This window comes from Mus pahari, unplaced genomic scaffold (genome assembly GCF_900095145.1).
Source record: "Mus pahari unplaced genomic scaffold, PAHARI_EIJ_v1.1 scaffold_11729_1, whole genome shotgun sequence".
Taxonomy (NCBI): Eukaryota; Metazoa; Chordata; class Mammalia; order Rodentia; family Muridae; genus Mus; species Mus pahari.
The window spans coordinates 9,698-23,882 of record NW_018393506.1 but is presented as its reverse complement, the minus strand read 5'-3'; the positions used below and the strand labels follow the sequence as shown (position 1 = coordinate 23,882).

At 37.9% G+C, this 14,185-nt stretch overlaps 1 protein-coding gene across 1 annotated transcript in view; it reads left to right on the top strand.

Moving 5' to 3' along the window:
- Positions 1-5,792: 5,792 nt before the first annotated feature.
- The window catches only part of LOC110315579 (vomeronasal type-2 receptor 1-like), a gene marked incomplete at its 3' end in the record, with an annotated part of 18,084 nt that continues 9,691 nt past the window's right edge, over positions 5,793-14,185 (top strand). The window contains exons 1-3 of the mRNA XM_021189600.2: positions 5,793-5,896; positions 8,759-9,047; positions 11,370-12,239. Of these exons, the coding sequence (XP_021045259.1) occupies positions 5,808-5,896; positions 8,759-9,047; positions 11,370-12,239 (1,248 nt within the window). The remainder of the gene's footprint in view (positions 5,897-8,758; positions 9,048-11,369; positions 12,240-14,185) is intronic.

Genomic DNA, 14,185 nt, shown 5'->3' with positions numbered 1-14,185 from the left:
TGACCCAGCACAAGGCAAGGCCTGTGCCAAGTAGTGGGAGTGGGTGGGTAGGGGAGCAGAGGTGGGGGGAGGGTATAGGAAACTTTCGGGATAGCATTTGAAATGTAAATAAAGAAAATAATAATAATAATTTAAAAAAATGGAAAAAAAAACCACACTGTCCTAAGGAAGTGAATTTCTAAAGAGTAAATGTATGTTACCTATGTTTCCAAACAAACTAATGGCATAACCTCTGTTTTTGCAATTTCGACCCAAGCACACAGTCATGTTCCACCATAAAATAAAATTAAAGATTGCCTCTAAACGGAAATACCATTGGGCAAAACAAAGTCTGAAAAAAAATGTTTTCTAGAATATTGAGTGACTTAGAGCATAAGGAAACCCGATCTCAACATCTTTATAAATAAAAAGAGTACCTGGAAAATGTGAAACTAATTACAGTGTTGATTTAGCTACTCATTCAGAGAGTTCTGCATAGGAAAAAAGGTAATGATTACTGTGTCCATGCATATACTGTCATGGTAAACATTAATTGGAATACAAACTGTTCAAAAACCTAAATAAAGATGTTGGGAAATGTAATAGGTTTGTACCGTTTGACAAGCTGTGTCTGGCCAAAGCCTGTGATCCTCTATGTGTTCACCATAGTGGATATGATTCTCTTTCTTCTCAAAATACCCAACAGAGAATGCTAGCAGTATGCCTAGGTCATGCAGTTTCCCTAAATTGAAACAACCTTTGAATATTCTTTATCTGTGTTGAGGAGTGTACTGGCTGGTTTTGTGTGTGAACTTGACACAGGTTGGTGTTACCACAGACAAAGGAGCTTCAGTTGAGAAAATGCCTCCATGAAATCCATCTGTAAGGCTTTTTCTCAGCTAGTGATCAAGACTGGAGGGCCCCTTGTAGTTGGTATCATCCTTAGGCTGGTAGTCTTGGATTCTATAAAAAAATCAAGCTGAGCAAGCCAGAAGAAGCAAGCCAGTAACATCCTTCCATGGCCNCTGCACCAGTTCCTGCTTCCTGATATGTTTGAGTTCTAGTCAGGACTTCCTTTGGTGATCAATAGCAATGTGGAAAGTGTAAGCTGAATAAACCTTTTCTTTCCCAACTTGATTCTTGGTCATGATGTTTGTGCAAGAATAGAAACCCTGACTAAGACGAATTGGTAACAGGAGTGGGGTATTAATGTGACAACCTGACCATGTTTGGGGGAGGATTGTGGAAGGACTTTGGAATGTTGGGCTACAAGATTAGTATTAAGAACTCTTGGGATGTTGTGTAGGATCTTGGAAGATAATGTTGAGGACAGTGCAGAAGAAGGCGGACAGGCTTGTGAAATTTCAGAGGGAAAATTAAATACTCTTATCAGGCCATTGCTATTTTGATTGTGAAGATTCTGTGCTTCTGGTTAGCTGGGACAGAAGAATCAGCTGTGGTTAACAAGATACCAGAACTACTAAAGGGAAACCTTTGCATTACTGGGATTATTGATGCTGATTAGCGGTGGCTAAGAAATTAGTGCTTATTAAGAGATCAGCATCATTGAGGTGACATCTTTTGGGAAGTGTTTTCTGAGGGGCACAAACAGGCTGTGTTCCAGAGATAGCCAAGGCTATATCACTTCCTGTAGCAGGACTTGGTAATGTATAAGAGTCACCCAGGTGGTACTTGTTTTGAAGGCATGAAGGGGTTATGAAGAAGAGCTGAGGTTCAGCATTGTTAGAGTCTTTGAAAGGCCATTGGTGAAGGTGCAGCCTCAGTTGCAATTGATAGCCCAGGACTGAAGAGGTCATGCAAAGGAGCTGATGATGGTATCCTGAAAAGATCCTATGAGAAGCTATTGGTGAAGCATAGTTACAGTGGAAGACAGCCATGTTTTGGAGATGCCAGCACCATGAGATAACCACCAAGAACAATAGCAGCAGTGGAGAATAGGAAGCTGGAGCCTAGAAGACAAGGTGTGTGCTACAAAGGGCAGAGTTAGAGAAGTGGCCCAATGCCCTGGAGGAGCCCAGAAGATGGTGAGTTGGATCCCAGACAATGGACAGTTGGAGTTTGACTTTTGCTTTTGATTATGACTGTGCACTGATACTTTTTGCTCTTGAAATAAGAAAATATTTTAGTGGAGCCCACAATTAAGAAACTTTTAACTCTAAATACAATTTGGATTTTAAAAGAGATTGGTCATTTTAAAGGGATTGAAATTTTAATTTCATGCAAAGATACATGCAAGAATTTGCAAAGGCTGTGAGATTTGAAAGTTATTTAGATCTTCGGGAAGAATGAGAAAGTAAGGGTCAAGGCTTAATAGTGATTTGCTTGTGTGTTAAGTTGACAAGGGTTCAATTGTACTGGCTGGTTTTGTGTGTGAACCTGACACCAGCTAGACTTAACACAGAGAAAAGAGCTTTAGTTGAGAAAATGTCTCCATGAGATTCAGCTGTAAAGCATTTTCTCCATTAGTGATCAAGACTGGAGGGCCCCTTTTAGGTGGTACCATCGTTGGGCTGGTTGTCTTGGGTTCTATAAAACAAACAAACAAACAAACAAACAATCAAAAAAACACGCTGAACAAGCTAGGGGAAGCAAGCCAGTAAGTAACATCCTTCCATGGCCTCTACATCAGCTTCTGCTTCCTGACTTGCTTGAGTTCCAGTCCTGACTTCCTTTGGTGATGAACAGCAATGTGGAAAGTGTAAGCTGAATCAACCCTTTCTTCCCCAACTTGATTCTTTTTCATGATGTTTGTGCAGGAATACAAACCCTGACTAGGACAAGGAGAGTATGGTGGACTCAGGTGTTCTCCTTGCTTAAAGGCAAATACAAGTCTGGACAGAATCTGTCCCTATTCCTAGAGGACAGCCTGACTATTGCCAGTGTCCTTAGAGATCTACAAGGATGAAACACAGCAAGGGACAATGGAGCAACATACAGTCACATCTCAGACCCACGAGGCTGTTTGTCTTCACTTACAATTAGACACGGTGGTTACTTGTATCAACAGCCATATGGCATCATTTGCCTGAGTTAGGGATTCTTAAACCCAAGTTCAAAATACTTTGAGGGAAAAAAATCTCACCTTGATAGGCAATCAAACAAGTTTCCCACTGCTAATTCTGGCAGTATTCCTGTTTATATGGCATTTAGTTGCACTTTGGAAAATACATACCCACAACCAGAGAATTTAAGGCACTCAGAGTAAAAATGGGAGGGTAGGGGCCCTAAGAAAGGAAGAAAAGCCAACTAGTGAATAGACTAGAGCTAGAATGTAGGCTCCCAGATTTCACTCATGTCATTTTTTTATATGGGACTGAAAAAGAACACAGGCTTTTGTGTCCTGATTCTCACTTGCATTTGCCCTGAGTACAGATGTTTGCTCATTTATGAAAAGATAACCAAATTAGTCACCTGAGGTGGTGTTCTTGGAAGTGAGGAATTGAGCTCCCATAGATGTGCATTTCACAAGATCCCTCCCAGTGAGAGTACAGTGGAGGACTTTTGTCACCTTTGCTTCATCTTTGTTGACCTCTATGGCATTTAGAAGATGAAATCACTTTTTCCCTGATAGCAATAGCCCAGTATTCTGAAGGATGCCAAACTGGATACCAAACGATGTTACACAAATCACAAGCCTCCTCAAACTTAATATAATTTATGTTGTGAGAAAGATTAAGTTATGAAGATACCATTTTAAAGTATAATGAACTGATTTTAAAATACCAGTATAACTTAAATTAATATGTCTTAATAATTTTATAGTTTCTAGAATATCATTTCCTGTGAGGATTAGGACAAGTCACTGTGGGTGATAAACATTTGCCAAGAGGTATCCTTGCCAACCATATAGTAATTATCCTAAAACAGCTGCCATCTGGGAAGAAAGGGAGGCCGAGCTTGAGTGAAGCATCATTCCGAGGCACTCTGAATAGATTGTGGACTAAGCTCAGAAGCTCAGTAGTGATTCTCCTGCTATTAGCACTGAGGAGTGGTCCCTAACCCGGAAGACATTTTATTAGATGAAGCCAATCTCTGAAGTGCATGTGTGGAGAGAGTCCCCGAGAATTAGATTGTTCACTGAGACTGGTCAGCAACACCTTGAAAATATAACAGATATTATATGAGGCACACACACTTTGGACAATGAAGACTCTGTAGACACATGGTACACCAATAGCACTTGTTCAAGGCAGGAATTTCATTACAGGGTGACTTAGGAATGTGGAGCCAGCTGTGGGGAAGTGAGCTTGGGCTCCTAGTTCACCAGTGAGTTAGAAAAAAGATCCTTTCCTTGGAGACAGTGGGAGATGAACAATGCTTAACAAACAACTAAGGAATCTTACTATGAGGATGAAGTGGAGGTTGTCTCTGTGCATCATAATGAGGTGTAGCTGGGGTGACTGGTGATTCTAATGATACGGTGTGAAAAACCTATGCACATTGGGAATCACAGTTAGAAGAGTATGTGTGAAAGAATTATTTTTAAATTGAGAGGGGATTTCTTTCAGTAGTATATATTTATTTATTAGAGAAATAGAAACCATGTTCTCATATTCAATTAGATAATATAGAGAAATATGAAAAAGTTAAAACTTACACAAGATAGAGCACTTTAGTGTGTTGTGGGAACATTGATTGTAACTGGAAATGAATACAGAAACACAAGCAGGTGATGAGATTATAGCTGATCCCAAACTCCCTTTGCAGTGCTTCTACTTTAGTATAAATTTTAATGTTATAAGTAAAATTTATACAGCAATGTTGTTTTAGATATCAACTAGTTCCTTAAACTGTTCTTGGAAGCAAAACCATGTCATCAAATGTTCTACCCATTTTCCATGATCTAGAATCTTGTGCTGAATTTTAGTCTGACCTCATTCTATGAACTTTATTCTAAGGATGGGAAGGGGAATATTTGAGAATGAGTAATGAGGGACCACTGAGAGATTTGGAATTTGGAAACAAGAAATTTGTCTCTGGGGCCTAGCAAGCAAGGGAGCAGAAATGGCTGGAGATACTGCTGCATAGTGGAGTACCTGCCTGATATGCATAAAGTCCTGGGAATATACAAGAATTTTCTATGTTAGTTAGCCATTGTGAGGTTAATGTGGCACAGAAACTGTATGACTATCTTACCAATATACTATTAAAAGTGGCAGAACACAGATTTAAGGTGAAGTCTTCTGTTATAGTTCTTATAGTTCTTCATTCAGTTGGTTCTTTACCTGGAAGACAAAGCCTGGCCTGCTGTTGTTTCTTCTGAGATATTGGAGAAGCATGATACCTTTACTCTTCCTCGGATAAAGAAGACCTCAGAATTGGCTGAAGTAACACTTGATAAGCCTGACAATGACAAACAAGAGGGGACAGTTTCTCCAACTTAAAATAACTTTCAAACTGAATCTCATGATTCTGTCGTTATTCATCACTGCAAAGTATACAGGATATCCAGGTGTCTCTTCTCAGGTTACTGTTCAGCTCCTATTCCAGATCCATAAATTGCAACTGATTGTGACATCTGTGTCTACAATGTGAAATTATTTATTCAGCAGTAGCAAGCAGATCACTGGGTTAGACTCATACACACTCCAACACTCCATCAAGGTACTTCCTTAAAACCTGTGTCACTTCAATACTTTCATTTTCCTCAAACTGACCAGATTAAAATGGCTAGCACAAAGTGGTGCTTGATTCTGGGATTAACTGTATTTTTATGGGTTGGATTATATGCTGAAAATTACATTGATACATGTAGGTTGCTGCGCAAGTTTAACTTGACTGGATATGTAGAAGCTGAAAACCATTCTATGGTTATTGGAGGACTATTTCCTATTCACTCTAGAACCATCCCAACAAATGACTCTGACATGGAACTCGTATCAGCCATGTGTGAAGGGTAAGTCATTGAGAAATCATTTTTCTCCCTTCACATTAATCTGTGTGGCCTGAAAGGACTGGTTATCATCTGTATTCCAGTTTAAGTTCTTTAATTCTGGCTTTGTCAAAGTTTATAGAGGCAGAGGTTTTCTGTGGTAGGTTCTCAGAAAGTTATTCCTGAGAGGGTTCTCAGTTGACCACCAGCAGCAGTATCTAAAAGCTTGTTAGGCATATAGAACCAGGGGTTGCACACCACATCAGCAGAAGAGAACCCACACATTCAGAAGACCTCTGTTGGTGTGTGTGAACACTGAGGTTTGAGAGGCACAGGTGCTGCACAGTGTGCTGCAGCTTCACTGTTAACTGTTACAAGCTCAAGTTCAAGTGTGCAGTCTGGGAACTCTGCTTTGTGTCTGAGGAAATGTTCATGATAGGATTCTGACCTGCAGGAAAACTTCTTTCCCTACTGTTGTTTCCTGCAAGATATCATGCCAAAAAATGGAATTCCTTATATTCACCTACAGCAGGTTTTTGTGAGAAAAACAAATTTGGGATAGAATAGATGTCTGTTAATATATGTGTCTTATATACACAGAAAGAAATGTGTGGGGAGTTTATATATGAATAGAATGCCAGAAATTAAAAGAAAACAAAACAATAGCCCACAAATTCCACTGCCATCACCAGGCATTTTATTTTTATTTTTTATATCCAATTTTGGGTCTTTTTAGAAAAAAATTATGACTGTACATAGTACATAATAGTCCTGTGGGACACTTAATAAAAACCAATGAATGAAGAAAAGTCTCCGCAATACTCACTTATTTACATTGAGATGTTTTTCTTGTTAATCTTCAAAGGGGCCCTCATCCCTTCTGTCCAGTTTTCATCATAGTAAGATGTCTACTGCCCATTTCACTGCCTGGTCTACCCACACTACTGTATCATTTACCTGGTCAATGCTTTTTAGTAATAAAAAATATTCCCACACAGCTTATTATCCACCATTGGATATCAAAAATGATTCCAATTTTTCTAATATTGTAAATAACTCTGAGGCAGAAAGCTTTTTTCTTTGGAAAGAATTAATTACTTCTTTGCTAATTTTAAATGTGGAGTTACAGGCTCAAAACAGATGGGTTTTTTTTCTAGCTCTTTAAATGAAATTCTATCTTGCTTTTAAAGATACTTCTGTACATATTTTTAAGTGTATGATGTCATCAGTGTGAACTTGGAAACTAACAAGATGGTAAAGCCTTTTGTGTTCTAGTCTCTTCTGTTTTTTGCTTTTCCTTAATTGTGTTACCATCCACAATCTGCCATCCTAAATACTTATTTCCTCAGTCCTTGACTGTTTTTCTAGTTGGAGGGACTTTGTCCAGTTGTAGTAACTTCACACCACCTGTCTGTTTGCAGCCCTGTCCCGGTCTTTCTGTCATCCTGCAAACCTTGGTGTAGCTGTTATAGTCTAGGCTGCATCTTCTTTGAATTTCATTGTTCATACATCTATTTCCATCACTGTTTGTTTTAATCAGATTGCTTGATTCCTCTTCTTTTTCCTTACATAAATAACCATTTTTTTGGTAAGGAAATTGAAAACAAGAATTTTATTAATGCATTTATAATATATAACACCAGAGGAACTCAAAATCTACATATTAAATAAAAAACAAAACTAAACCAAAACAAAAATTAAATAGACTAATCTGGGGAGATGGCTCATTTGGTAAAGACCTTGCCTTGCAAGAAAGAGGACCTGAGTCAGAGGTCCTAGACCCACACAAAAAAGTTTGATGTAGTAACAATCTGCTACCCAAGTGCTCAGTAAGCAGAGACAGGATGACCAGTAGGGCTTCCTGGCAGACTGGATTAGCCAAGTCAAGTTCCAGGATCAATAAGGAACCCTATCTCAGACAATTAGGTGGAGAGTGACTGAGGGCTTGTCATTGACCTCTCTTCTCCACACAGAACAGAATGTGAACTCACACAGACAGGAAGGAAAATTCCAAACTGTGAATAAAGGTAGTTACATTTAGGTCTTGAACTTAAAGTACCTACTAAGCTGATGATATAAAATTAAGTAGTCCAGCTAGATATAGAGGATACCAAGATAACAGTTATTCGAAAATCTGCTTTTCACAATTTTGGTTAAAGTATGGTTAGGATTCAGGAGGAAAGGAGCACGAGAAGAGGAGGGTTTGGTGCTGCTTCACTTAGAAAGCCTGGAAAACAATATGGGGATAGACTACAGACGAAATATGTCCATTTTTTAATGAATACAGAAAAAAATAAGAGGCTCACATTTATGTTTTCTCATGAGAACAGCAAGAAGAAAACCAGTTAAAGTTCTCTCAAAAGTAAGATGCGTGGGGTAATTGAAACATAGGATACAAAAATTTACATGCTGACTGTAATAGCATCTATCATAAGTATTTAATGTATTAAAGTTCTTTTTATTGTCATAATAAATATTCCATGGAAAATAAGCCAAGAATGAGAGAACAATCATGTCCCTAGGGACAGTTAAGTGAGAAATCCTGTTCTAAGGGATACTTAAGTACATTTAGTGAAAAGGAGTGTGACTAGAAGAACAATTTTTGAAAAGAAATAACCAGAAATTTCAAAATATCGTAGCATATAAGAGATATATAGGTTTAGAAAATGTAAACCAGACATGTATAAAGGCTGGACATGACTATTATTTGAATCTTTTATTATTGTACTGTCATTTGTAAAATTGACACATACAGAAAACCGAGGTATCTGCTGCTGCTTCAGCAAATGTTGTAATCACTCACTTAACTGAAGCATCTTTTCTAAAAACTTCCCCATTCCTAACCCCCTTAGTGGCCACTGGCTCACAAATGCTTTTCCTTTCCAGGTTTAATTTCCGGGGTTTCCGCTGGATGAAAACCATGATCCACACCATCAAGGAGATTAATGAGAGGAAGGACATTTTGCCCAACCATACTCTGGGCTACCAGATATTTGACACCTGTTTCTCTGTCTCCAAAGCAAAGGAGACTGCTATGACATTTCTTACAGGACAGGAAGAAAGGCCCAATTATAGAAACAGCACAGGAAAATATCTCGTAGGAATTATTGGATCAGGAGGCTCATCCTTGTCAGTTACTGCTGCAAGAATTTTCGGGTTGTATTATATGCCTCAGGTAACTTGGAATAGTGTGATATGTACTTAGAAAAATTAAAAAATGCTGTGATAGGATGGGTGGCACAGACCTTTAGTTACAGAACTTTGGAACTAGTAGCCGGTGAATCTCTGTGGCTTTTAGGTCAGCCTGGTCTACAAAGTTAGTTCCAAGACAGTCAGGGCTATTACACACAGAAACCCTGTCTAAAAAAGAAAGGAAAGAAAAAAGGAAGAAAGAAAAAAGAAAGAAAGAAAGAACAGAAAAAAGTAGAGAGAAAAATACAAACAGCCTGTAGAAATTATTGCAAATAACAGTATGGTCCAGAGAGGACGAATTAACCTACAGAGATAATATGAAACAGGGCCAGGTGTTCTCAGTTACTTTTCTCCACCAAATTCAGAAACAGTGCACATGGCCTATTTATACTGATTTGTGATCTAGTGTATTATGCTTGTATTGATTAACTGGTGGTGTTGTGATGAGGATTTTAACAACTCAGTGGTCACTGTGCTCCATGAACTGTGTAGAACAAAATAAAGGTCATCCATAGATACTTGGTGGTTGACTGGTGGCTGGAATAGAGCACAGGTTTTTCTCTGGGTCTCTGTTGATGCTCGTGAGTCATGAGCAAAATCTTCGCACTGGCATGCTTAAATGGATTTCATATTAGCTAACTAAATAGGTTATTTTAAACCTAAAGAGGGTAGCATATTTCAATACAAGAAGAAGTAATTGCAAAGCAAGAATTATTAGGAACATAAAGGAATCTAGAATTACTTCAAAGGCAGTGTCATTAAAGGGATTTCTGCTGGATGAAGGAAGTATTGATTTGAATGATGAAAAGAATATTGGTGATATTGACTTAACGGCAGAATTTCACTCACCTTTCCTTCCTCTGTCCTCCACTCTCTCTTCTCAACTTTTCTTTCTTCTTTCCTCTTTCATTCATTCTTTTTCTCTCCCTTTCTTTCCTTTTCCCTTGTAATATTTGAGATAAAATTCAACACCTTGGTTTTTTGTAGACAAATGCTGCATTAATGACCCACAGCCCCAGTCCAACATAGTATTTAATTTAAAGTTAGGTGAGTTGGCATAAATGTCAGTGATGGGCTTCATTTGCCTCATCCAAACTGCACCTGTTATGAGCTCTATCTTCCAGGGAACTCTAATGAACTGAAGCACAGCCTAGAATTTCTAGATACATTTTTCCATAGTTTTTGGTAAATCTGGAAAAATTCTTAAATCTTCTGTTTAATGCCTTTATATTAGAAAACCGAAAAATATTTCATCATTATTTTAATTTTCTAGTAGTGTAAAGAAAGACTCAGAAAGTACAAATAACAAGATTTTATATGACAAATAATTGACCAAACCTCAGAAATCTGATATCATTTCTTCTTAAAGGAATTCCTTCCTACACAATACCTTCTATGATTCTTCTGTTTGTGTGATCAGAAAGGAGAATACAAACATTAGCCAGTGGAATAAGAACAGGAAAAGGGACAGAAGAATTGGCAACACAGAAATAATGTAGTATTCATGTAGGGGTAAGAGCTAAAGAGTTATGGACCATCACACTGGAAGTCAAGTCTTAGTACATGAGATTGGATGGGAGAGAGAGTAACATGTTTCATGGGGAGGCAAGTCAGCAAATGGAGGATCCACTACAGCAAAGATACAGTAATACATGCTTGCTTGATCTCCATGCCTAGGTCTCCCTAAAAGCTAAGTACAAAACAGGACTACTGAGCAGGAGAGGACGACTTGCTTTTCATTTTTCTGCCTAAGTACTTTTCTGCTAACCTTGTAGGAGAATAATGTTTAGGCTTCTGGTTGTAGTAATCCATTCTATCTTCTCTCTCAAGTCAAGTTTTAGGACATACATACTCAGGAGTCCTGACAGCAGGGAACTAAGAGAAGAAAGAGCAGAATAGGAATAAAGGAGTAGAGGTCAGACCAGTAGAGCACATAAGAGACAAATTCATGCAACTGAGCAGACTGAGACTTAGACTCAGTTGCTCATCTCTGCACAGGAGATGCTAAAGCTGATGAAGAGACTGGATATCCTCACTCAGAGAGTCAACAATGTCCAGGATGGTGAAGGAAAATATCAGTTCCCTTCCTGACACTGCTGTGATCTCACCCATGAAAATTAGTGAAATTGAGTGTCATCTTAACAGTTGGTATCCCTGATCCAACAAGTAGTAACAGCAGTAGAAAGTCATTGTCTACAGAAAGGACAAAGAAAGGAATGGTCAACCCCCCCTCTCAGTATTCTGAAGATATAATTTAAAAGTTGGTTCCTGTTTCATAGTAACTATAAATATTTTTTGATTTTAGGTAGGCTATACTTCTTCCAGCGCAATTCTTAGTGACAAATTCCAGTTTCCATCATTTTATCGCTCAATACCCAGTGATAAGATCCAGATTGAGGCCATGGTGAGTCTTATCACACATTTTGGTTGGGTCTGGGTAGGTGCTATTGCATCTGATGATGATTATGGAAAATATGGAGTAAAATCCTTTAGGGAAAAAATGGAGACTGCCAATCTCTGTGTTGCTTTCTCTGAAATCATTCCAAAAGTCTACTCCAATCAGAAAATGCAAAAAGTTGTTAAGGCAATAAAAAGTTCCACTGCCAAAGTCATTGTTCTTTATACTTCTGACATTGATCTCAGCCCATTTGTGCTGGAAGTGATTCATCATAACATAACTCACAGGACATGGGTAGCCAGTGAAGCCTGGATTACCTCAGCTCTCATTGCAAAGCCTGAGTATTTCCCCTATTTTGGTGGAACTATTGGGTTTGCAATACCAAGAAGTGTTATACCAGGACTAAAAGAATTTCTTTATGATGTACACCCTAACAAGGATCCAAATGATGTCTTGACCATTGAATTCTGGCAAACTGCTTTTAACTGTACCTGGCCCANNAGCAGTGTGCCTTACAATGTGGATCACAGAGTGAATATGACTGGTAAAGAAGACAGATTGTATGACATGTCTGATCAGCTCTGCACTGGAAAGGAGAAGCTGGAGGATCTGAAAAATACCTATCTGGATACATCACAGCTAAGAATCACAAACAATGTCAGACAAGCTGTATATCTTATAGCTCATGCCCTGGATCGTTTAAGCAGTTGTGACTTATTGGAAGAATATAGGAATAGTACAGCATGTTCACATATACCTGACTTTGAGCCCAAAGAGGTACGTTATTTGACCCTATTATAGAGCATGAGGTAAAACCAAGGTTTGCTGACATTTACATAATATTGAGATTGCTGATTTGCTTCCATATGATTTTATAATATCAAAATTTGTCTGGATGACTTGATTGTTCACTTTACATTCCCATTTGTTACCAAATTACTAGGTTTGTTGTCAATAATAAGTAATCTGTCTCACAAAAGAAAAAAATAATGCCTTTGACAAAATATGCTTTTTTTTTCTTCACAGATATGAAACCTAATAGTATCCAAGAGTTAAGCATGAGTAGTGACTCTAGTTACTTCCTTTGGCCTGTTTCCCATACCCAATATACAACTTGTTATCTAAGTATCTATTTGAGTTTCATATACAACATGTTCATGTTAGGAAAAGATTTGTATGTCCATCCAGGTTAGGATAAGTCCTGAATAATATACATAATTTTCCTTACACTCCAGAACTTTTTTCATTTTTAAAATTATTAGATTTTATTTGATATTACATATATTACATATTTATCACATTTATATCCCATAGTAGAAATTATACTTATTCACTGTATTGGCATTATAAATAACCAAATATAAATCAGAGTTAAGGTTTTTCTTAAAAATTGTATCTTGAAGGAAAGACTAGAGGATGATTTCTTCATACAGTATAGTAGGAGTCACACAAAAGGATGGATGTCAAGGGGCAAAGATTATAGTGGTTATCCGGGACACTCACATCCACTGTGCCTGTCCTTAATCTGCCCTCAAAGGATTCATGGTGTTGTTACCCAGTAGCCTGAGTGGTCTTTCCAAGCATATTCTCATCCACCATTTCCTGCTTGTTTCTGTTCATACTTCTCTCTTATAAGAAATATAGAACTTAAGCATCCCTGCTTTGGTCCTGTCAGCTCCACAGGAGGTTCACTTAGCATCACTAATGTGTTACTTCTTCCTTGGCTATCATTATCCACTTACTCTTACATGACAACCTGTCATACCAGAGGCCACATTAGCTGGGACTCTGGCAGTTCCATATTCAGGTTGGCTCATACAACACTCAGTGTTGGCTCTTTTTAGTAATGCAGGTAACATTCTTCATTCTGTTACTCCCCCTCACTTACCACACTTTCTGACCACTCCGTTTATTTACTATTCTTTTAGTGTCTTCTTATCCTTGATATTTGGTCTTAAAGTTTCATTTTATTTTATTTTATCTTACTTAATATGTGTGAGTGATTCCTTTTGTGCATTTTTGTACACCATAAGCATGGATATACCAACAGTGATCTAAAGAGGGAACTCAGATCCCCTGGAACTATACTTATAGATGGTTGGGAAGCACCACCTTGGGCATTTGGAATCAAACCTGAATTCTCTTCAAGAGCAGCAAATGTTCCTAATCAATGGTCCCTTCTTCCAGTATTTTTAGATGGATTTTTCGATTTAGGTTTATCTATTTTTGTATTATGACTAAGTTATGCATATATATTATTTGGTGATGATGTGTCTCTTTCTAGATGCATTTCTTTTATGCATATAACTGTTTTGTCTACAATTACTTACTTGGGCCACATGGATGCCTGATGCCAATAGAGATCAGAAAAGGGCATTAAATCCACTGAAACTGTAGTTCTAGGCAATAATGAGTTTCCATATCAGTTCTGGGTATCAAGTCTTGTCATCTATAAAATCAAAAAATGCTATAAATATCTGAGCAATTTCTCCAGGCTTAATTGTGTCCTTTTTAAAAATTCCATATCAGAGGTCAAATGATATAATTAGCTTTCATTATTACTGTTAAGTANTACCACCATTCTTCTCATCAGAAAGTATTATATTTCCTACAGAACTAATAATTACCTTGTGGTAGTCACTCATGCCTCTATCCACTCTTCACCACCATTCATGTGACTCATGACTTCTTTCTAGCTGTGACATTATTGCCACAGATTCAAA